General features: G+C 39.4%; 1 protein-coding gene across 1 annotated transcript; it reads right to left on the bottom strand.

The window, feature by feature from the left end:
* Positions 1-393: 393 nt before the first annotated feature.
* On the bottom strand, positions 394-14190 carry LOC124370745 (sodium/potassium/calcium exchanger 1-like). Its single transcript, XM_046829045.1, has 4 exons — positions 13667-14190; positions 13239-13471; positions 787-993; positions 394-686 (listed from the first exon to the last, which is right to left on the bottom strand). The coding sequence occupies exons 1-4, from the start codon at positions 13939-13941 to the stop codon at positions 394-396; spliced, it is 1008 nt and encodes a 335-aa protein (XP_046685001.1). The 5' UTR covers positions 13942-14190.
* Positions 14191-25367: the final 11177 nt, after the last annotated feature.

Raw genomic sequence — 25367 nt, forward strand, 5'->3', positions numbered from 1 at the left:
CTATTTTCCAAACTCACTTCTCTAATCATCTTTATTACTTCTTCTCTTCCTTCAATTCTTCCTCTGATTCTCTCTCTCTCTCCATTTCTTCTTTCTCCACACTATTCTTTATCACTCTTAAGTATCCAATTAATTTAGTTTCTACGGCCGTACTTATGCCCTTGGTTTTTGCTTTGGTAGCTTTAAACCATCTGTCTATCGTCTCCAGTGTCTCTTCAATGGCCACCAAATTATCTTCGCTTTCTCCTCCTTCTATCGGGCTATCCACAACCTCTCTTCTTTTCCTTTTTCTACTGAATTCTTTATCTGAATCTAATGTTTCCGACTCTGTCTGAGTCAATCCTCCTCTTTCCTTTGCGTCCTTAAATCTTCTTCTTTCTCTTGCTCTTCTCTCTATTTCTCTTCTCTCCGCTTCACTTTTTTCTTTCTCTCAGCCTCCGACTCTCCCTCAGCCTCCGACTCTCCCTCAGCCTCCGACTCTCCCTCAGCCTCCGACTCTCCCTCAGCCTCCGACTCTCCCTCATCCTCCGACTCTCCCTCATCCTCCGACTCTCCCTCATCCTCCGACTCTCCCTCATCCTCCGACTCTCCCTCATCCTCCGACTCTCCCTCATCCTCCGACTCTCCCTCATCCTCCGACTCTCCCTCATCCTCCGACTCTCCCTCATCCTCTCCTTCATCCTCTCCTTCGTTTCCTTATCCTTCTTCACTTGGTATTATACTATGCTCAACTCCTTCCATTCTCTCAGGTACTTGCAACCTTTCCACCTGAATTAGTGATCTGACTATACTGTTTCTTCTTCTCTGTTCTTCCAACAATTCTTTCATATTTCTCTTTCTCTATTTCCTCTTTCCTCTTTCGTTCCATCTCTGCCCTTCTTTTCTCCTCCTCCTTCTTCCTACGTTCTAATTCTTGCTTTCTCTTATCCCCTTCAACATCATTCCTCGCATGTTTGCTCCCCCCAGAATCCATGGAGCGGCCAACAGCCGAAGCTGAAGGGAGGGATTCAGTCCTTAGGGACCTACCCTCCTGGGGTAATTTATCCTTATCGTTTGTACCTGCCATTTGTGCTATCAGAAAGTTAATAAAATACAGCCCCAATTCCTTATGGGAAAAGGGGTTTGGGCTATTGCGACCCCCGCCGAAGCGACAGCCGGGCCATGCGTTCGCCACCTCGCCAGGCCAGTGTTAGAAACAACAGAACGCGAATAGAGCCAAACAAACAACGCTGTTGGCGGACTACGGACACTGTCAACAAGCCGCGACTGTTCTATTATCGCGACTCGCCAAAGGCGTTTAAAATCGACATACAGTAAACAAAACGTATAGCCAGTACAATAAAATACTATATGAAATTAAAGTCTGGAATTTGTTCTTTCGATCCATACCACTTCAGCGCGGATACGTCGCTGAATGTTTTTACCCAACATGCACGTCACGACCTTAGGCTCCTAACCCTAGAACTGATACGGTTAAATGCCTTTACTGATACAGCGATTTTGGCAGTTTTATTGATAAACTTTTAACAATTCATAAAAAATAAATAATGAACTCTAATTATAACATAGTATAGCATACCATTTTAATCAGTTTTAAACTAGAGAATATTTTATAGTAACAAAACATGGTACAAATTTCACAGCAAACAACTCCAATGTCATAAGACTTAGCATAAAACTTCAAATGTATAAGGGGGCAATGTACCCAAAACATATGTTTTTTTAATTTCTGCCACTAATTAATCTTTTTGTTCATTTAAGTGTCTCCCTAGGACAGGGTTTAAAGAAAATATATTATTAACCCCCTCCCACCCCTCTCAGGGGAAAGGGAGGGGTTTTTCAAGAAAATTAGAATTCTTGTTTTACACTATAGCTGCTTTTGTATTGCACCTATTCCAAATTTTTAGATATTGTTTTAAAGCTAATACATAGCCTTACAAAGTGTAGTATGAAATTTTGTGTAGTTATCAGTATAGTTTTGTGACATTTTATTTTAATTTTTTCAAAAAATTATATTAGGAGTATAATCTAAAATATACTTGATCCCATACTACACTTTGTGCACTATACAGGTGTATTCAAGATCATATGTACAGAATATGAGGTCTCTAGGCAATAAATAGAGAAGTTACGTTGTAAAACGTGTTGGAAAACACGGAAAAAACAAACTTACGGGAAAAGGTTAAAAACTTTATATGTTTATTATATATGAAAAGTAAGACTATTTACATAATCATTGTTTTTGTTTTTAGTGTAAATATATTTTACACTTAAAAGAGTCCAGCTCCATAGGTAACACCTTCTTTTTTAATTTCTTTTCTTCCTTTTTCATCTTTTTCAATTTAACTTGCTGACGGTATTTTTTATACTTCAAGCTCAGCCTTTTCTTTGACTGCAAAACTCTTCTTTTGTCTCTGCATCTCATAATTTTATCTGAAGATCTACCTGGAGATACTTTTGAAGCTTTCATTATAATGGATTGGGCTTTGTTACCAAAATTGTATTCAAGAATAGCCTCAGCAGCGGCAAACTCAACTAATCTTTTAGAAGCGTTTTTAACTTTAGGGCATTTTTCCATATAGCAGCATGAAGACTTTCATTAGCATTTTGGGTTTTGCCTTGCTGGCACCTTTTTAATAGTTCCGTAGTTATTAGGCGTTGGGACACTGGAAAAATATTTTTTAATACCGTAAGTGATATTGATGTACAGTATTCAAATTTGAGGCATGTGGACCCGGAATTTCGCTTTCAGCTATTGCACGGTTGTAGTAACACCAGCTTTATATTATTATATATATATAAAACATTAATATAAAATACACATGATTTATATTTATATACGTGTATAGAAAGAAAATGTAAAATGTAAATAAATATGTACACAGCTTAGTATTGAAAACATAGAAAGAGTTTATTGATTATTCAAGATTACAAATAATTTTTCTATAATACTAGTGTGACTTCTGCCATCGTTTTGACTGAACAAGTAATTCAATGTCAGGATTAAAATTAGATATTTTGAGGCGTAAATCACTTTCAACGTCCACCAGTATGTTTCTATACTTATTCTTGATGTGAACCAAGGTTGAAAAGGTACGCTCACAAAGTTATGTTGTCGAAAGAATTAGGAATCTCATTGCCTTTTCATACAAAACTGGATAGCTTTGCTTAGTGAATGCTCATTCAGCCAAAATGAGGTCAAACCTTCCTTCTTGAACATGGTTTTCATGGTGGAATCACATGACAACTCAATTAAAGCATCTTCCTGAAAGAAGAAAATATATATATTTTAATAGAAGGTAATTTTGCAACGCTTAAAAACTGAAGCTTGTAGGTCAACCAGTTGTCACCTATTTCTGAAAGAGTTAATTTTTTCCCACAAGAACAAAAATAGCTACCATTGAAAATTCAGAAAAAATTGATATAGTGTGATACTTAATTACAATAAAAAGAATTATAATCGGCATTAAAAAAATTCTGAATAAAAATAAAATTTAAGCAAAGAGTTCATGTAAAAATGTGTACATACCTCAAATGCTGCTAAGTTGACGTTCTTTAAATTATCCTCGTCGAATGGATTTTATATCCACTTATTAGTAGTTGCTATTGGTGGAAAGCATCGCCTCAGTTCGGATGACAAGCCTTGTAAGTGTTCAATTATAATTTCTGAGGTTACTGAATCGACTGTCAGCTCATGGAAATCCACAAATTCGTTCATCAATGGGAATGCATCAAATTTATTTGCTTGTACCTATTTATGCCATCTATCAATTTTCTTAATAGTAGCATCCACTTTATCTTGAACAAAGAATCGATGTACATCTTCTCCTTGTAATGTAAGATTAAGGATGTTTAGAGAGCTAAAAATGTCAGCTAGGTATGACAGTTTTATCAGCCAGGTCTCATCATTGAGGCAATCGCAAAGAACATGTTTGGCCTTTTCTTTGCCATCGTGTTCAATTTGAACCAAAAACAATCTAACTTCATCTCGAAGTTCGAACAATCTGGAAAGCACCTTTCCCCGTGACAACCAACGCACTTCACAATGTAGAAGTAACTGCGTATGGTCGCTTCCCATTTCATCACACATTACAGCCGAGAGTTTTTTTATTGTGCTTTTATTAAGTTCACAATTTTTACGGCGTCATCAAGAGTGCTTTTGAGGTCTGGATTCATTCCCTTAACCGCCAAAGCCTCCCTATGGATGCTGCAGTGGGTCCATTCAACTAACGGAGCTACTTCCTTGACTTTACCTACTAGGCCCGTATATTTTCCCGACATAGCACGAGCTCCATCGGTTGTAAGCCCGAAACATTTCGACCAATTAATTCCATTTTCGTGAATAAAACTATCCAAGGAGTTGAAAATGTCTTGGCCAGTTGTACTGGTCTTTAGTGAGTGGAAATATAAAATGTCTTCTTCAACTGATCCATTGAGATTGCCCGTAGGGGGACGTCTTACTCTGACGTTTAAAGGTTGGCGACCTTTCGTACCCCGAGCTAGTGCCAGACACATCTCCAATCCTGGCACTTTTCCCTGTCCCATCCATAAATCCTACCTATTCCTAATTCCTCCCTTTTCCTGACTGGATCGTGCTATTGTTTGCGGGGAGTGCTTGAACTGCTACACTCTGAGAAGGTGTAGCAGAAGAGAGCTGATGTGAGCTTGCTCTGCCGAAGCAAACGGTAGTATGAATCCTGGTGCCAGCCACTTCGGTCCCTGGTCAGGAAGTGATTATTGGACAGAAATGTCGGAGATTTCTGTTGCCACGTGCGAGCCCGAGTCGTGCGTGAATTCCCGACTCGGTTAAACGAGATAACATCGGGCCCCGGGGAACTGGGGTAGGGTGCCCTGCCAAGCTTTGGCTGACAGGTTCCCGAGGGTATACCCGTTCCCGATGTCTCGGCCTGCACCTTTAATCACGATGCGCTGGTTCAAATATTGAATGGCTACATTAAACCCTTCTCAAGCAAATGATAGAGTTGTAGAAAGAGATTCTATGGATCTGGAAAAGAAGCGTGCTCTCTCTTCAGAATCTGAAGAGGAAACAAACAAACAGAGAAAAACTGCAGACAAGAAAATTAATATTCAAAATCTTCCCACCCCACTTTTTCTAGTATTCAAACACAAAGACGATACTCAGAACTTGGCAAAGGTGAGCCCCTTCCTTGTTAACAAGGCTCTAGTCGGAGTGGGCGGCTCGCCGTCTTCTGTTAGGAAGCTCCGTAATGGAAGCATCTTGGTAGAGGCTGCGAACGCTCCACAGGCTCAGAAATTTCTCTCCATGAGATCCTTTTACGACAAAGTAGAAGTCGTTGTCCATCCTCATGAGACATTAAACTTCTGCAAAGGAATTGTATTCTGTCGCGATATGTTATGTTGCTCAATTGAAGAGTTGAAAGAAGAACTGAAAGATTGTCTTGTGACTGATGTGGTGAGAATAATGAAGGTTGAACACGGTGTACCGACACCTACACCAGGTCACATTTTGACTTTTGCCCTTCCTCACCCACCAGCCACAATTAGAGCAGGATATCTTTCTCTACAAGTTCGCCCATACTTTAGAAATCCTCAGAGGTGTTATAGATGTCAACGTTTTGGGCATTCGAGCAAAACTTGCAATAACCCTGAAACATGTAGTCTTTGTGGAAAAAGTGGTCACAGTGACAAGGACTGTGCCGGTGGCGAAGAACAGTGCGTCAACTGCAAGGGCAAGCATCCTTCAAGCTCTCGCAGCTGTAAAGTATACTTAGAAGAAAAGGAAGTGCTAAAAATAGTCACTAGCGAGAAATTATCTTTCGGCGATGCTCGTAAAGAATATAGGAAACGACTTGGGCAAACCCCGAAGAAGGACGTATCCTATTCTCAAGCTGCCTCTGTCCCTGTGCAACCGAAACCGTGTTCTTCCTGCTCAGCTCTGGAAGGCATGGTTAGAGAACTAACCCAACAGGTTGCTGCTTTGGTACAACAACTTAGTGCCAAGTCCTTCCCATATAGTGGAGGCACTGATATACCAGACCTTGCACCTTCTGTGTCTGTAAGACCGGCTATACCTAGTCAACCCAAGGGACGGAACACTTTAAACAAGCAACAGTCTACTGAAGGCCAGGTTGCTGCTCAATTTTTAAAAACCCCTAATGCTGGAAGTTCCAGCGTGACGGGAAAGAAAGATATATCTCCGGAAGTACGCCAAAAACTCGTTTCTGGGATAAATCAAAAAATTGCCTCTAAAGTGGTCGAACGGTCAAAGGGTGCCAACAGAACCCCTCCCTCATACCAGTCCTCCAAATCCAGCCTAATGGAGGAGGATTTGTTTGATGACGACCTTAGGCCACATTCAGAAATTGAAAAAACTGCTGTAAATTTTAAACAAAATCAAGGAAAAACAAAAAACAAAATTACTTTTAAAACCTAATTTTATATGAATATTATACAATGGAATATTAACGGACTGCGAAGCCATCTGGAAGACCTGAATCTACTAGCATCACAAATAAAACCAAATATCATATGTATTCAGGAGACCAAGCTTCGCCGTGCATGCCAATTTTCCATCAGGGGATGGGATATCTTCCGCCATGACAACCATAATGACGGACATGCATGTGGAGGAGTTATGGTTCTCGCGAATCCTTCTCTGAATACAGTGGAGGTACCTTTGAACACACCTCTACAAGTAATATGCATAAAGATTGACATACCGTTTAAATTACATATCTGTTGTGTTTATGTCCCCCCGCCACCAGAATGTCTTCCAAGAGAAGATCTAGCGGACCTTATTAATCAATTGCCTCGTCCTTTCGTACTTGTGGGGGATTTCAACGCCCACCATCGTTTTTGGGGCTCTACTACTTGCTCTCCAAGGGGCAACATGGTTTCCAAGGTCCTTGACGATCTGAATCTTGTTTTATTAAACGATGGCTCGCCAACTTATCTTTGCCCGAGAACAGGTTCCTGGTCAGTATTAGACCTAACCGTGTGCACACCACAAATTGCTTACCGCTTCCACTGGTCAGTTTCCTCTGACCTTTACGGTAGCGACCATGCACCGGTCATAATTAAAGTTCTCGATAATCCAGGTAATGTGCCCCAAAGACCTAAATGGGTACTTGATAAGGCAGATTGGGGCAAATTTAAACAAGTTTTACAGGCACCAGATATTTCAACATCAATAGACATAGACTCCGCCGTTAACAAGATAACTGTTGCCATTTCAAGTGCCGCTCTGGAAAGTATTCCAAAAACAAAAGGAATCACAAAAAGAAGAAACGTACCTTGGTGGACAGAAGAGTGTAGGATATCGCTTCGGGAGCGCAGGAAAGCCTTGCGGATATTTAATAGATCTCCGACCGAGGAAAACCTCGCACGATTTCGTCTTGCCAGAGCTAAAGCTCGTCTCATATTTAAAAGATGTCGACGAAATTCGTGGAAGGAATTTACTTCCTCGATTAACCGTACCACCCCTTTATCTCTGGTGTGGAGGAGACTAAAGGCAGTTTGCGGAAAACAGCCACCTCTGCCTATTCTTGGCTTAAGGGTGAACGACATCATATTAACCGAGCCGAAAGATGTGGCAAACGCTCTGGCCTCGTCTATTTCTAACGTATCGAGGACGACGTCCTACAGTCCTTTGTTCCAGCGATATAAAGTACAACATGAAGCACAGCCCATAAATGAAAATAACTATATAAGTCCCTTAAATTTATTGTTTTCCCTTGACGAACTAGAATCCGCTATTTCTCCCATTATAAACTCAGCTCCCGGTGCTGACGACATCCACTACGCCATGTTGAGAAACCTTCCTGTAGAGGTTAAAGCGTGCCTCTTGTCCCTTTTCAATAGAATTTTTCAAGAACGCAGCTTTCCAAGTTCATGGCGCAACTCTCACGTTGTACCATTATACAAACCTGGCCAAGACAAGTTCTCCCCTGCTAGCTACAGGCCTATCTCGCTTACCAGTTGTCTTTGTAAGATACTGGAGCGGATGGTTAATCGTAGACTGGTATGGTTCCTAGAACACAATAATCTCCTGTCTCCGCAGCAATGTGGGTTCCGTCAAGGCCGTTCAACTCTAGACCACCTAGTATGCCTGGAATCGTCAATCCTGAATGCTTTCCTTGAACGGAGGCAACTTGTTGCTGTATTTTTCGATATAACAAAAGCGTATGATACAGCTTGGCGTAGGGGAGTTATAAACACCCTTTCAAATTGGGGCGTCGGCGGTAATATATTATATTTTATCAAAGGTTTTATGGATGAACGTTCTTTTAATGTAAGACTAGGAACTCATTTGTCCGACATCAAAATTCTTGAGAACGGTATACCTCAAGGGAGTGTCCTTAGCTGTACTCTCTTCGCTGTGGCCATAAACAGCATCACTTCCTGCGTCAGAGCTCCTGTCAGATGCTCTCTATTCGTAGACGACTTTGCTGTGTTTGTCCCTGCCAGGAGGCTGGCTACTGCAGAGAGGTACCTTCAGCTCACCATCCACCGTCTTGAAGATTGGAGCAACCAAACCGGATTTTCTTTTTCTCCTTCAAAGACTAAGTGTATAACTTTTTCTCGACTGAGGAACGTCACTGATCCAACTCTTAGGATAAATAGAATAATAATCCCAGCGAGTCGCTGTGTGAAATTCCTCGGGTTGTGGTTTGATTACAGACTGACGTGGGTTTCGCACATTAAAGAACTTAAAGCGAAATGCCTAAAGAGACTTAACGCGATGAGAGCTTTAAGCGGAACGAAGTGGGGTGCAGATAGAAAATGCATGCTTCAGTTTTACAAGGCATATATTCGATCTTGTATTGATTATGGATCCCAGGTTTATTCTTCTGCCAAGCCAACAGCCCTTAAAATGTTGGACTCAATCCATCACTCTGCCATCAGATTGGCTACTGGGGCTTTTCGTTCCAGCCCCGTTGTCAGTCTGTTGGCTGAGAGTGGTGAGCCATCCCTGTCTTTGAGACGTGTTCAATTGGCTATGAACTATTTTTTAAATTTAAAATCAAGGCCAGAAAATCCGGCCTTCGAGGTAGTCCTAGACACATCGCTTGCTCCCTTGTACCACAATAAACCTAATGCCCCCGCACCTTTTGGCATTAGAATCCTGTTACATCTCGCAGAAGTGGACATGAGAGCGATTGATGTTGAAGTATGTCACGAGATGGATAGGCCACCATGGACAGTGAGAACTCCCAATGTAATACTGTCGTTATTACAGTTGGACAAGCAAGACGCATCACTGTTGTCCACAAGCGCCTGTAGAGAAATTTTGTCATCCTGTTCACCCTGCGATGTCATCTACACGGATGGCTCAAAGAGTGAGGCAGGAACGGGTTGTGCCTTTGTCACTTCCAATAGAGAGTACAAATTCTGCCTCACTCCTGAATCTTCAATATACACAGCAGAACTAACAGCTATATTGAAAGCGTTAAATATTGTATGTCCAAGAACAAATAGGGTGGTAGTGTGCTCGGACTCGTTAAGCGGTCTTCTGGCTATCAAGGACATGTACTCCAAACATGTCCTGGTTCGTAAGATCCGCTACGCTTTGAGCGAGATGATGTCGCGGGGTATCGCAATTACGTTACTATGGGTACCGGGACATACCGGAATACCTGGTAACGAGATCGCAGATAGGGCAGCAAAGGAGGCAATCTCTCTGACTCCATGTACTAGGCGATCAATCGCGTCCGATCTAAAGCCAATTGTAAAGTCACGACTACAACATCAGTGGAATATATCGTGGGATCAAGTGGCCAATAACAAACTTCGGCAGATTAAATACACAGTAAAGCCTTGGTCGACTGCTTACCGCACTAACCGCAGAGAGGAGGTAGTACTGTGTCGACTCCGTATCGGACACACTCGCTTCTCTCACGGTTTCCTAATGAGTCGTGGTGATCCACCGCAGTGTGCGGAGTGTAATATGGCGTTAAACGTCAGCCACGTGTTGATAGACTGCCGCCTCTACGCCGGGCAGAGGAGAGCACATCGTTTGCCAGGCCGGTTAGATGAGTTGCTTGGTGACAAAGAAGATGTTTTAACAAAGCTCTTTAGTTTTCTGGAGAGCACCAAATTAATGTCCAGAATATGAGTGATATAGTTAGTACCTGATTAGTTTTAGTAAACATTTTAACCGCTAGTTTTAGGTAAGGGTGAGCCCTTTTACAGTTCACCCCTGAGTTGTTATTTAGTTTTAAGGCTTTTAACTAGCACCGCCTAGGTGCAATCTTTTAAATTTCGTTAGAAAATTTATGTGTTTTCATCAAGGGTAAACCCCTTTACAGTAAAAAAAAAAATTAAAAAAAAAATTTCTGTGAGGTGAGAGACACCACTATCTTAATATGTAGGTGTCACGTAAGGAGACGGGCACTTTTGTCCTTCTATTGATTTGTTATTTATTATTGGTGAGGGTGGGTCCCTTTACAACCTTCCTTCACTAACTTACCTAGTTTTAGCATTAGATTTTGTTATATTTATTATCGTTATTATTTATCTGACATATTTTAACTATCGGGCCCCTTTACAGCCCCTCGGTTAATTTTGTTATTTAGTTTTAGTCCTCCGTCCACTGTTGTTGTTTTTCTTATAGTCTTAATGTGATAATGTTATTTGACACAGCGATCCGCTATTTATTCCTTGTACTGATAACGTGACACCATATTTCAAAGTGTAGGTGTCCGTTAACCCTACGGGCATTGATAACCTGCGTGTTTTATGCCCTTATATATAAAAAAAAAAAAAAAAATCCATTGAGATTAAACCTTACAAAACATAACAAATTAGCATTGTCAGCAATATCTGTACTTTCGTCTAATTGTAAAAAATAAAAGTCACTTCCTTTCATAGCAGATATTAAAATCTCCTTTACTTTAGCTGACATTTCTACGCTTCACTGTAGTGTTGGATAGGGGTATTTGACCTATCTGTTGACCTGATTTTTCATCAAGCAGAAGTGACGAAATTATTTTTACTCCGGGCAAAATAAGGTTCTCGCCTGCTGTGTGCGGAGCGCTATTTTTTGCTATTAGCAAAGACAGCTGGTAAGAGGCCATAGTAATCTTTTTATTGCCTTGCCCAGATGACACATTCTCCATATTTGACCGAGTCGAATATGTGATATTATAAATATTTGGTTAACTATATTATTTATAAATTTAACATTGATCGTTTGAGTCAATTACATTAAGGGGAGCACTAATGTTGTATTATTTCCATGGTAACTGTGAATATTTTGTGCACAGTTTTTTCAGTAACTACTGGAGATATTTGAGCCAAATTTTTACCATATGAGTCGACCAATTCCAAAACTCACTAACTCCACTTTCCTAAATTTTACAGGATGAGCAAAAAACTATAGTGGTTAAAGTATAACACTCAAAGTAATTATTTTATTGTTATGAATAATAAATCCTACTACTAATTGGTTAAACAGTAAGAAATTAAATGTATTTCTTTTGTTGAACTAGAAAACAACAGTTAAATATTGGAGTTAGAGAGTTTTGGAAATGGAGATTGGTATTAGACAGTTTTGTTGCAGTACGGTTTTGATTTAGGTAGTTTTGTTGCAACATTGTGTTTTAGGGCAACAAGGTTGGGTAAATATTATAAAACTTGTAATAATGAAAAAATATGTATTTAAATTAAACAATTTTGTATGCAATTAAACTTAAATACATTTTGTTGTTTTAAATTCATTTTTTACAATGCAAAGTTGCCCTCTAAGATTAAAACTTCATCCTCCATTGGATCTTCATGTTCATTAGGATCATCTTGATTAAGTTCCTGGTTTTCCCCATCATTGGTAGTAAATAGATCAGCGTAGTACCTAAGAAACTCCAGTTGATCCCATTGTTCCCCATAATGTTTTCGTAGAAGTGTTTGTACATCCTTAACCTTTGCAGGATTAACCTGAACAGAATTTGGTTTCATCTGGGGGTTTATGTTTCTCAGACTACAGCCTTTCTTGGCTATTCCTCTGGACGCTCCTATATCGTTTTTATAGGCTACTTCACCCCTTACTAATCCATTTCCTTTTTTGCCTCTTGTTAATATGAATCGTTTACAAGTGGAAAACTTAAAGTGCCATTGACCTGGCTTCTTTACTGTTGATCTGCATACTTCCATCCAGTTTTCAACATCAAAGTCCAAACCTAATCTATTGACCGTTCCACTTTCTCTAAAAATGTCAAAGTATGTGTTTGGATGGGTGATGCTTTCAACTTTTCTGACTTTTCTCTCTATTACCCCAAAAACTCTATCGGGTGGGATGTAAGAATGTCCTGGAACCGGATAGTGAATTACAATTGTCTTAATGTGCTGAGGTGCTTTAGTCAATAACCAGTTTAGTAAAGCTGTAATAAGAATGGTATTTTTATTTTGTCCTCCAGCACCATCTGCAAACAATCTAATTGTATGTACATTTTCTGGATAGACTGTTTCTGATAATCGATGGCGAACACAAGAAGCTATTTCGCTTGAACCTTTCGCACCTTCCATTTCAGTCCAAGCATAAATGAAAGTGTTTTCAACTGTCTGCTTTGACAGAGAAGAACCGAGACACATTGTAAAATTATATACATAAAACTGTCGTAAGAAATAAGCAGCTTGATCAGTCAACTTAGGAAAGATTAGATTTTTTTGGCAGTCGAATGAAAACGTGATTGTCCCAGCCTCTTCAGATTGCAATAGCTCAAAAAACATCTTACCTCTTTTTTTGTGAACTTGTAATTCTATTTTCAGTTTCCCCTTTTCTTCAAAATCTACCACAGATAGAATCTTCTCTTTCAGCTTAAGACATTGAGAACACTGGTCTGTTGCTGGTGACCCAAACCCTACATTATAATTCTCTACAAATATTTTCCTAAAGTACTCATACTTGACTTTAAACTCATTTTCAGTAGTGTTGTTGTACGATTTCCACAGACTAGAGATACTTAAATGACTTGCTAGGTACTGCCGTCTGGATTTCCCTCGGCAATAATGTGACTCTACAGGTTGTAGAGCCTCAATAAAGGTTTTTACTTTGGATAGTTTTTCCTCAGACTTTTTAGAACGATGGTCTCCACCTCGAAGTTCTTTTGGCGATTCGCCAGTTTGAAACACAAGACGGCACAATCTTTGTACTCTAAATTTTGAAATATTTAAAATATCTAAAAAAGCCTTTTGGCAAACTTTTACCAATTCACTTCCTCCTTCATTGCGGTATGATGGTATGAAATATTCAATAGCCATACCTCTTTCAGAAGAATGAGGACCTTGAAGCCGATGTCTTTTTAGAACTTTTCCTTTGGCGTACCTCAGTATAAATTGATCTTGGTCAATTTTATTGCAAGATTTGTAGAACCCCTGATGAAAACGTCTTATGTCCTGCATATTAAGACGGGAACAGTCATAACAGTGCTTGGATCCGTTAGCTCTTTCACGATGTCCACAAGTTGGAATATTTGGGAATCCTTGAGCGGAGTGTCTGAAACAAATCATATTCCGTAAGCTAATTAAATAACCAGTATTTAAAACAGAAATAAAATACAAGCCGATATCATAAAAACAATCAATGCTGTGAAAATGTTAGTGTACAGTTAAAGGGTTTTAGGTTATGTCATCATTGGATAAACATACAAATTTAATTATGTTGTCCTGTAATAAATATAGTTTAGCTTACCTCTTCTTTTTGTCCTTGGTTTTCTTCCAGTTATCTACTCTTCTTTTTCTCTTTCTCGTGGAATTGTCAGGCATTGGTTCAACATTACCGCTTTGTAATAAGGTTACCTCTGGATCAGCCATATTGTACAAAACAGAAATAACTAATGAAGTAAACAAACAATTTCCCAAGATGCACTGCTGTACAGTGTAGCCAATATATAAACACAAAATAATAACTATTTTGAAGGAACTGCCCACTTTCTGTTTGAAGAATATGTTGCCAATGACTATCATATGATTAGGAATTAGTCAGTTTTGTTGCAGTACTGCCTTGAAGTGTGCTAGTTGAAGCCTGGAGTTAGAGAGTTTTGAAACAGTAATGGAGGAAGATGAATTAGCGAGTTTTATTTCAGTAAAGGGATTGGATTTAGAGAGTTTTGTTGCAGTTGCAGTTTTTTACATTGATATTTCCATAAGAATTAGAGAGTTTTGGAACAAGATCTTTTGCTACCTTATAAAACTCCCCAAATACTGCCAAATACTATAAAAAACCTCAATTTCAAAAATTTTGGAGTTAGTGAGTTTTCGAATTGGTCGACTCATATATTCTTTACATATGAAAGTACACTTTAACACAAGGATTTAAAAATAAAGCCACTAATAAAAATTTAATTAAATTTTAAAATTTACTTATATTTTTCTTAAATATAACGTGTTGTTTTATTTTATAAATTTGGAACAAAAAGAGATAATGCTATTTTCCTGTGTTAAAGTGTGCTTTAGTATGTTAGGAATAAGTGGTAAAAATTTGGTTCAATTATATGCAGTAGTTCCTGAGAAAACTGTGCACCAAGTTGTAAAAACATAGTTTTCGGAAAACTGAGATAAAAGAGAAGAAAACACAAAATATTTATTTACAGTACCTTTGGCATCCTAAAACAGGCCAGCTCCATAGCTTGGATCATCAGGATCTTCTTCAGTGTCCTCCAACCTTCTCTTGATCTGTCTTTTCTTCTGCCTTGCTTGTTTTTTCATTTCAGACGAGTTCCGTTTAGAAGCTTGTATTCGGAGTTCATCCATTTTCTTCATGCTGTTGATGGTGTGTTTCCCTATGTCCATGCCTAGCTTACTTATGACTTTGCACTTAGTGATGTTTCCATCGTTGAAAGATGACACAGCATCATAAACTCCAAAATGTAGAGTTTTCAGTCCGACAAACCCGGTTTTCGGCAACCTCGACCAAATCACAGCGTTCACGCTTTCATTCGGGTTCTGGGTCTTCCCGTGCAGACATTTCTTCAACAACTCTTTATCTGTTAGGCTTTTAAACACAGGTTTGATAAACTCCATAATGCAGGTTGGTACACTATTCTTATGGGAATAAGTTTTATTTCCTATAATAGACTTTTGGTAGCCGCACCAACTAGTTTCACTCTTAGGGCATAGTCCATGGTGTGGGTCATCATCAGTAGACAGCTTGTGATAGTACATGGCCCAAATGTCTTTTACCATATTCTGTACATTGTCAGTGTTTCTCCTTATGGCTAGGCCATAATAGGTCTGAAATCTGTCAATGACAGCATTAGATAGCCTATTTTTGCCACCCAAACCTTTACCGTCACTAAGTTTTAAATGTTTGTTTTCATTTTTCAATTTTCTTAATCTAGTACCCATCCTTTTCTGTACATGTCCCAGACATTCTAATTTGCTGATTTCACAGTCTGGGCCATAGGGATTCATTTCTTTCACGGCAGCAAACCCCTTAGAATCCCCATCTCCAAGGTACTCAGTATAACGTACGTTATACGCACTTTTGGACCGATTAAAAATTTCTACTGCCCCCTGCACCTCCATCCCTCCACTGGAGCCTTTATAGTTTGCAGTGCATTGATGGCTATGCTGTTCTTTGTTGGGGCATTTACAATATTTGGACAGTATTGAACAGTCAATTACCTTGCCAGTGTCAAAGCTGGTGGCAGTAGTAACAACTCCATTGAGAGATGTGTGGCCTTTCTTTTGCCATGTCCCGTCGAGAGCCACTGCCAAGTCTCGAATCCCATTATTTACAACTACAGCTTCCTCCACTGCATCTTTCATGCTCTGAAAACATCGTTATAAGACTCAAAATGTGTGGGCGGAGGGGGCAAATTCATTATTCCAAGTAGAGTTTGCGCAGATTTATGACCTTTGCCAATGGAGCGAAGGCCATACACCAATCGAACATTACTCTCATACAGCTTGGAATTGTTCAGCTTTTTGGATGATTTGAAATCATGCTTGTTTGAACAATTTTTACAAAATATTTCAAGGTTTGAGGCCAAACCAATGCTACTAACTAATCGTACTTCGATCCCCGATTCGCCACAAAGCGAACAATCCACAGACTGAGCTAAAGCGTCACACAATAAAGATAAATCTAAAACTATATTTACACTATTTACATTAGAATCACTGTACATGCTATATACATCATCCAGATCACCAATCTTCTTTTCAGAAGTACTTTGTTTTGGTTCGAGTTCATCAACAACCTGTAACTGAGATGTGCTAGGCCTAGGACTATCCAATGTGTTAGGCCTACTTTGAATTAGGTTGTCACTTGGTTGAGGAGGTAAAGGTAAGTTAGCTTTAGGAATACCTACATTTCTTCTTTTTTGAACACAGTATTAGGTCTTCTTGGTCTCCTTGCCATAATTGAACCATAAAACACAAAACAACCACTGAAAAAAGAAACCACAATAACAATGTTTTGACTGAAATGTAAACAAACAATACAGCAATTAAAGCCCACTACACAGTTCTCACTATTACAGATGACACTAGTACAGGTTAGCCAACAGCAGAAACTGAAATCATTAGAGTTTGTAAATGAGTTGCAGTACTATAGTAACGCACAATAACAATGTTGCTTGTCGTTTTGCGCGTCACATCATATCTTTAAAAATTATTTATGTGCATTTCCAAACGTCTTTTCATCATGTGTTATATATCAAAATGTCCGCAATAAGTCCGTATTTCATAAAAAAAATTAAAAAATAAAAGTCAAAATTTTTAGTTTTTTACCCTCGTGCTCCCCTTAATACCTAGTTTGTAAAAATTCTGTAAGACTACCATAAGCTTTACCTCCTAGAGTAATTCCTTTAGCCTTACGTGTTTTGACAACATTGCGTAAACCTGTTCCAAGTCACTTCGATACGTGATTAACACATTCTTCTTTGGTAATTGGAAATTCATTACCGTAAACATTCAAGCCTTGTAAATGGTTGAAGACTGCCGAATCTCCATCGGAAAGTATAGTGCGGTATCGCAACTTGTAGGCCAATGATTTTTTCCATAATATCTCGGCTGCTTTGGTTTCCATTGCTGCTGAAGAGCCAGAAAAGTTTCTAGAGCAGTCTGGCATATGAGCTTGATACCAAATGTCGAATTCAGGAGTATTTTTTCCTAGTTTCGTTGCTGTTACAGTACATTTTTGACAAAATTTGGAGAGGACACAATAATCTAATACTAATCCAGTGTGCATTTCTATAACAACACCAATGCCATAATTCGAGGTATGGCCTCTTTTATGCCATGTGCCATCATAACTTACACATATATCAATTATTGAGTCGTCATCAATATCGCTGTCAGTTTGACTATGTACTTCCCGTACCCGAACTCGTGCCTTCTGCAAACTGTCTTTACTAATGGTTACTATTGCCTTGGAAATTTCATCAGAGTGAAATAAAAAAGTCTTAGAACTCATATTTGCCATATTCATATCCATACAAAACTTATCAAGTGAAGCAAATCCTTCACCATTGCTCATGAAAGCTTTCACTATTCTACGATTTACATCAAATGATTTTGTCACAGGAACGAGTTTTGAACTTTGGGTAGTAAACCGAATGTCATCACAGTTTTTTACACTCAAGACTTAGTCTACAAGCAAAACCATTAGTTCCAGCAGCACTAATAGTGATACTGGTTTCTAAATATGAAGGGCACAATAAATTTGAAACAAGTTTATTCAAACACGAAATGTCAACTAATTTGTACTCGGTTGCAAAAGAATCTTCCAAGTTTGGACCTAATTCTGTAATAACACAGTGGCCTGAATCCATGCCATCTATTCTAGTGCTAAACACCATCTCAACCTCATCATTAGAGTTAGGCCTACTTTGGTCTAGGCCTATGTTATTTTCTTCTCCGGAAGTTTCATTTACCCTAACATAGTTGTTGTTATCAGGATTGGTTTCGCTAAATCCAGAACTTGTACTAGGCCTTACCTCAATATCCATATTAGGCAATCCTTCAGTAAGTGATAAATGAGTTGTAAGGTGAGATTCAGGTTGTGGACTCATAACAATGTTTACATTTTGCCAACGCTTCGCTATTGCCAATGCAGCTTTGTTTTTCTTACTAATTTTGTTTCTAGAATATTGATTTTTAGTTGTTTGCTTCATGACTAAATCAAAACTAATAGTCTAAATCACTAAATTGTTCAACAAAACACAACAAACAAATGTCATTCACAAAGTGAGGTTAGAGTACAGTAACTGGAACTAACAGCTGATCACTGACAACAGCTGATCTACTGAGTGATTACCACACATAAAAAAGCTGGGATCTTAGTTCTGAAACTATGACATTCTAATATACTGAATACAGCAATAAAATACATTAGTAATGAATAGTTATATGATATATTATGAATATATATATATATATGATACAAAGCTTGTCACTTATAATGGCCGCCTGGAGGAGAAAAATCAGCTCTACACGCTAATAGAGTTTATTAAAAAAAAACACACTTTTGGCAATAATAATGCAAAACCAATAATTGATTATTGTTTCCAAACAATTTAGAAACTAAAAAATAAAATAAAAATTTTCTTTAGAAAAAAATCAATTTTTTGGGTACGTTGCCCCCTATAATATCTTCACTGTTTCATTAGGATCAAAATGTTTTATATGAAAATTTGCTCCGTTTTCTTTTCATATTCGGAATATCTGCGCAAATTACACATAATATTTCCTTCCGACCTGGTAAGTGTTGGAGTGAATGCTCAGAATCCCCCTGCCCAATTTCACCAACTTCTTGATCACCTTCTGCCAACTCAAGGACAATGTTGTCAACAAAATCATCTCTGTCGATAGGCTGATCTGTGTTTTTAGAATATAAAATGAAGGCATTGAATACAGCAATGTCAAGTAAATTAAAACAGATTATTTTCCAGTACTTCTTGGTAGGTCTGCTACAGGACAAGTGATAAATACTTTTATCACTATTATCTACACCCCCATTTGTAAATTATATTTGTTGATAACAACTGGTTTAGTAGCTTGAAGGCCACTTCTACTGGTTACCAATTTGTCTTCCGCATGACAACCAGTTGATAGTAAATACACTGGCTTCCTTGTAGCTTTTTGCTTATAGCCTACCAACATAATTTTATCTTGCCTGTAGTAAATACTCTGCTGAACACCCAGTTTTTCTTCAATTACTTTTTTTGATAGGTCCTTAGTGTTTTTATTCACTGTACCAGTTAGAAAAGTTTTCTTAGAAAGCAGTGCACGGGCTAAAGGTAACTTAGTGTAGTAGTTGTCCGTGAAAATATGATAAACCTTTATTGAAAAGATTGCATTTGGCCATCTGATCCATAACAACCTTCTGTATAAATGGATCTGTTCCTCCAGAAAGAAAATCCCTCCCACTGTATAAGGCTACATTCATGACATAACTAGTTTGGCTGTCACAAAGCTAGAATTTTTTTATACCGAATTAAGCATGTTTCTTTTTCGGTAAGTACTGAATAAAAACACATCTGTTTTTAATCCTGACAAGTGACTCATCAATTGAAAGATTCTGACCGGGCACAAAGTGTTCTTTGAGTTGGTTATTTATATAGTTATAAAAATCTCTTATTTTGTACTATGGATCATAGTCTGGGTGGGTTACTGGTAATGCTTCTTTTGAGCTGACATAAAAGATAAAACTGACCAATTGAAATCTATTGATTGACATGGTATTTGAAAAGAAGTTCATAGCCCTATTTTTCTTTGTACTCCAATAGTCCTTATATTTTTCATTCTAACTAAGCCCATGTTCAATACCAACGCAATTATTTTTTTATTAAGTCAGTAAGTGTTACATGCTTCCATTTATTTAGCCTAGAAAATTGTTTCATGTCACCTGAGCCTCTTTTGCTTCTAATTTTATTGTTAGCTTATGCATTTTTTTCTCTAATTAGCAAGTCCCATACAAAGTTAGTAAAAAAGAGAAAAAAAAGTATGCAATAGGCCAAGAATTCAAAGGAGGACAATTTTGTATACCTACATGTCGTGCAGTAAATTCATTTTCGATCATTAGGTCTGGCTCAGGTGGCAGAATACGAACCCATTTAGGACGTGAAAATCTATTTGAAAGTGGAATGTCGGAGTTAGATACACTTGAGTCACTATCACTAGACTCACCGGGATCAACAGGCAGTTCATAATCACTATCCGATGAGATATCTGCCAAAGAAATATCGTCTGGTATTTCGTCACCGGGTATATCACTCTCACCAGAACTTTCCTCTTGCAAAATATCTTATGTCACCTGAACGACATGCATCAGCCATAATAAATAATAATAATATTATTATAACCTCAATGATCAATGGCTGTAACACTAAAACACTAACCATCACGGCAGAACGTCATCTGCAGCGCCAGCTGAGAGGCAGCGAGACGTAGAGCGGTCAGCTGACCAAGCGGCGAGGCGCTTGGTTTATTTTACCGGTGATGGTGCAGTATTATTATTCTAAGTATTCGATTGTTATAGTCTATGTAGCCAAAGAATCATCAACTGGCAGGCAGGCAGCGGGTAGGCCGGGACTCTTGTCCCTTCTGTGGTAGCGTCTTTGCAACAAGCAGAATGGCTAATGGTCGTCAGTACGTCCAGCCCCAAGAGGGGCTATTTTTGCGTTGGGTCGTGGGGAATTGTTGGGTTTGTGTTTTTAATATTTAGGTCGGTGAAAAGTAGTGTCGTAGGTTGAGTAGGGAAGTGAAGTGGAGAGTCGTTGGTTTTTGTTGAAGCTCATTCAGTCTTCTAGGGTGGGTCGTCTAATATTACTTTCAATTGTGGGATTTTCCACGGATGGACGGCTTCCCTGGTTGCCCACTCACGGCTGTGATCCCACTTGGATTCAGCTGCTGCTGCATACATGGCTCTCGCCTGGCCAGTGATGAAGTCATGCAGGCTGGGTAGACCTGCAGACCGTAGGACGACCGTGTTTCTACCATGGTGTGTTCGTCAGTTGGCGGAGTGTCCTGTTCTGGAAGGCTTCTAGTGCCTTCCTGGTCGTCTTGGAGGTGTGTGTATACCAGGCTGGAGCCGCCTGTCACGATGGGGCGGACTATCGTTTTGTAGAGCAGCAGCTTCGTGTTGATGGGTAGTCCGGAGTGAGGTCTCAGTAGGGCCGACAGCCCTTGACGGGCGGCCATTCCAAGGCGGATCCTCCCTTTGGCGGCAAGTCCAGTCGTTAAAGTCCTGTTGAGGACGACTCCCAAGTATTTAATGGACTTGGTCCACTTCAGTTGGTCCCCCTGCAGGTGAATCTTCTCGCGCTGGGCCGGATACTGCGGGTGTTTGGTGAAGCAGATAGCCTCGGTCTTCTGAGTGTTGATTCTGACCTTCCACTTCCTCAGCCAGGGGTCCAGATGTTCCATTTGCCTTCTCATGTAGGCACATGATTGGCGGATGGTGGCCGACTTACTGTAGAACAGTGCGTCGTCAGCATAGAGGGTGAGAGACATCCTGGGAATGACTGGGATGTCATTCGTGTACCACAGGTATAGCACTGAGCCCAGTACAGATCCCTGTGGCACGCCCGCGGTGATGGGCCGAGACGACCGTCCTGGGTATGACGTTAAGGGGAGGCGGAATCCCATTTACCTGTAATGCTAACATAAGGTACATTTTTTCAAAAACTACTAGGCCTATTGCTTTGAAATTTTTGCCAGTTGTTTATATGCCTTTCATACATAGCCTGAGTTTTTTTTAGGAAGTTCTATAAAAAAAAGTTATGATTTTTTTCCCGTAACACCTAAAATTTTTGGATTTTTTTGCAGATTTTATTTTTTTGTAACCAAATAAATTGACTTTGGACCACAAAAAAAACTCAGGGTATGTATAACTATTACCTAGATATTGTGTAAAAATTTGAACTCTCTATCTAAAGTATTTCCAGAGAAAATGTACCTTTTGTCCAAAAAATAAAGAATTTCGGAAAACGGCATATTAGTAAAAATATTTAATTTTTTGCCTACCTAATACATTCCACGGTCATATGATGGGGTTTCTCCTAAATTTTCTTCAAGTTTTCTTTTCCTCAGCTTCTCCTGTCTTCTAGCATTCCTCAAAAAATCAGAAATAGCCACTTCAGCTCTACAGATGCGCTCATTGTCCAAAAATTCCATTACCGAAATCATCCGCCGACCTGGTTCAATTCCCAAAGACTTCAAAACTTTGCATTTTGTGATGTTACCATCATTGTAACTGGCAATAGCTTCAAATACACCAAGTTCTAATGTTTTCAGTGACACAAAGTTGTTTTTGGGTATTCTAGTCCATATAACACTGTTGACACTCTCATTCACATTTTGTGTCTTGCCGTGAATACATTTTTTCAATAAATCGCGACTAACCAATGCCTTAAAAGTAGGTTGTATTGCCTTCATTATGGTCTCTGGCAAATTGTTTTGGTGCTTATACACTTTTCCCTCAGCTTTGGCCTTATTGTATTTACACCATGATGTATTACCTTCTGGGCACAACCGATGTTCCGGCTTTTCGTCGGAGGACCCTATGTGACAAAACATTGCCCATATAGCTTGTCGCATACCATCCACAGTTTTGTTCTCTTTTATGGCCTTCCCATAATAAGACTGAATTTGGTCTATTTTTTTGTCTGTGAGGCGATTCTTGCCTCCCAATGTCTTTCCATCATCAAGTTTCTGATTTTTCATATCATTTTTCAATCTCCGTAATCTTGAACCCATTCTCTTACACACGTGATTCACGCATTCTAATTTTTTAATTTTTGTGTTTCCATAGGGATTTAATTGAATAACACTATCAAAGCTGTTGCTGTCCCCATCACCAAGGTAACTGGTGTATCTTACCTTATATTTTTCCTCAGATCTTAGAAAAATCCGCCTTATACCAGCGCCTTCCATGCTGCCGCTCGAGCCTTTATGATTAGCAGTACAGGAATCGTCGTGTTTATCTTTGTCCAAGCAAACACAGTACTTGGATAATACTTCCACATCCAATACTTTGCCACTATCTATACTTGTGCAAGTTACTACACCATTTAGGGACTGGTGACCTCGACGCTGCCACGTACCATCAAAACCGGCAGATATGTCTCGGGGCTCTAATATAACGCCAGGTGTGTTCCTCATTTCTTCTTCAATGATTATTTTATTTTCTTCCACTGCACCTTCTATAGCATTCTTCATGGAGTCAAATGCTACCTTCTTACATTGTTCATGAATTATGGCGTTATATAAAGCAAACTTTGTAGGAGGTTGCGGTAAGTTTAGAATTCCACAGAGAGTTTGTCCCGCTAGTAACCCTTTACCGATACATCGTAGCCCATACACTAGCCTCATGTTCAAATCAAAAAATGTTTTGTTTACATCAGTAACTTTAATTTCCTTTGTATTGGTAAAATTTACAGAAAAGTCACAGTGGGAACAATACAATACCAATTTAGAGGCCAGACCAACATGGTTTTCAGAACTAATTTGTAGGCCATTCTGTTTACAGTTTTTACAAAGTGTGTTTTGCTACAATTGTTCTGATAAAATACTAAGATCAATGATTTCATTCTTATAACTAGGTTCACTATCAAACTTGGCATACCCTGAGAAGTCAATCTTTTTCTTCGAACTAGATTCCTTTTTATGCTTGGCATTACCAGGCACAGGCAATAATGTTGGATTTGAGCTTTCAACAGGCACTACTTTCTTTTTACCACGACCACCAACACCCTTCCTACTTTTAGTTACCTTATAAGTAGGCCTTGGCATGATAAATAAACCAATAAACACAACTCACTTCAAAACTAAAAAGATTCCACTTGAAATAAACGAGAAAATCACAGCAGAAAGGTTATATTATTGATCAGGACTGTTTATTGTTTTCACAGCTGACAGACAGCACATTATGCAGTCGTGCCAACATAGAAAACAATAATGAAGAAGTATTAGAAGCAGGGGGAAAGCAAAGTAGTATATACAAAAATGTCACTGCGCGTGAGAAATGAAAAGAGGCCTCTGTATTCATGTGTTTCGATTTTTTTAAATAAATTGCCTAATAGTAATACCTATGTGTTATATATCACTATGTTCGTAATAAAAATATCTTTCAACTAATAAAATATAAAAAAAATGTCAAAAAGTTCAATTTTGACCTTACCGCCTCCCCTTAAACTGCCCACCCCCACCAAACCATTTCCCTAATTCCTACCCCATCCCTTAAATTGCCTACCCTGTGTCCCTTCTCTTCGCACCAGGGTCTATTCTATGGTCTGCATTTCTTCTTTCTTTGTGCTGCCCTCATTTTTTCTTACTTCTTTCCTATCCACGTTCTATCTTCTTTTTCCATTTTTCTCCGTAGGGGAGCGGCCTGCCCGGACGCTTTAAGGTTGGCGACCTTTCGTACCCCTGAGCTGGTGCCAGACTATTGTCTGAACCTGGCACCTCACCCTATCTAACAGAAAATTCCTAATCCTGCCCCGACTGGGTCGTGTTGTTGTTTGCTGGGAGTGCCGGAACTGCTACACAGATCCTCGAGCATGCCCGTGTTCGGGGCTGTGTGGTAGCAGAAGGCTGATGTGAGCTAGCTCTGCCGAGGCATAACAATATACATGAACCCTGGTGCCAGCCACTTCGGTCCCTGGTCAGGAAGTGAGTAATGGACAGATATGTCGGAGATTTCTGTTGCCACGTGCGAGCCCGAGCCGTGCATGAATTCCCGGCTCGGTTAAACGAGATAACACCGGGCCCCGGGGAACTGGGGTAGGGCTGCCTGCCAAGCTACGGTTGACAGGTACCTTAGGATATACCCGTTCCCGGTGTCTCGGCCAGCACCTTTACTCACGATATACTACTAATTATGGATGTGGGCAATGAACCTCAACCCTATGGGCAAAACACACACCGAGTAGTAGTAAGAGAATCAATGATTTAGACAAAAAACGTCCCCACTCTTCAGAATCCGAAGATGGGGAAGAAATAAGTAAGCAGATAAAACTAAGTAACACAAACAAACAGTATCTTCCTACGCCACTATTCCTTGTATTTAAACACAAAAACGAGAGCGAAAATCTGTCCCAAGTAAGTCCTTTTGTGATCAACAAGGCATTAGTCGGAGCAGGCGGTTCGCCGTCATCGGTCAGGAAACTTCGTAACGGAACTATCCTGGTCGAGGCGGTGTGAACGCTCTACAAGCTCAGAAGTTCCTCTCCATGAAGACTTTTTATGATCAGGTAGAAATCTCTGTACAGCCTCATGAATCCCTAAATTGCAGTAAAGGAATAGTTTTCAGTCGCGAGATGCTGTGTTGCTGAGAAGCGGAACTGAAGGAAGAGTTAAAGGATTCTCTCGTCACTGATGTGGTGAGAATAACGAGGGTCGAGAATGGTGTACCAACACCCACACCAGGTCACATTTTGACCTTC

This window comes from Homalodisca vitripennis, unplaced genomic scaffold (genome assembly GCF_021130785.1).
Source record: "Homalodisca vitripennis isolate AUS2020 unplaced genomic scaffold, UT_GWSS_2.1 ScUCBcl_313;HRSCAF=2038, whole genome shotgun sequence".
Classification (NCBI taxonomy): Eukaryota; Metazoa; Arthropoda; class Insecta; order Hemiptera; family Cicadellidae; genus Homalodisca; species Homalodisca vitripennis.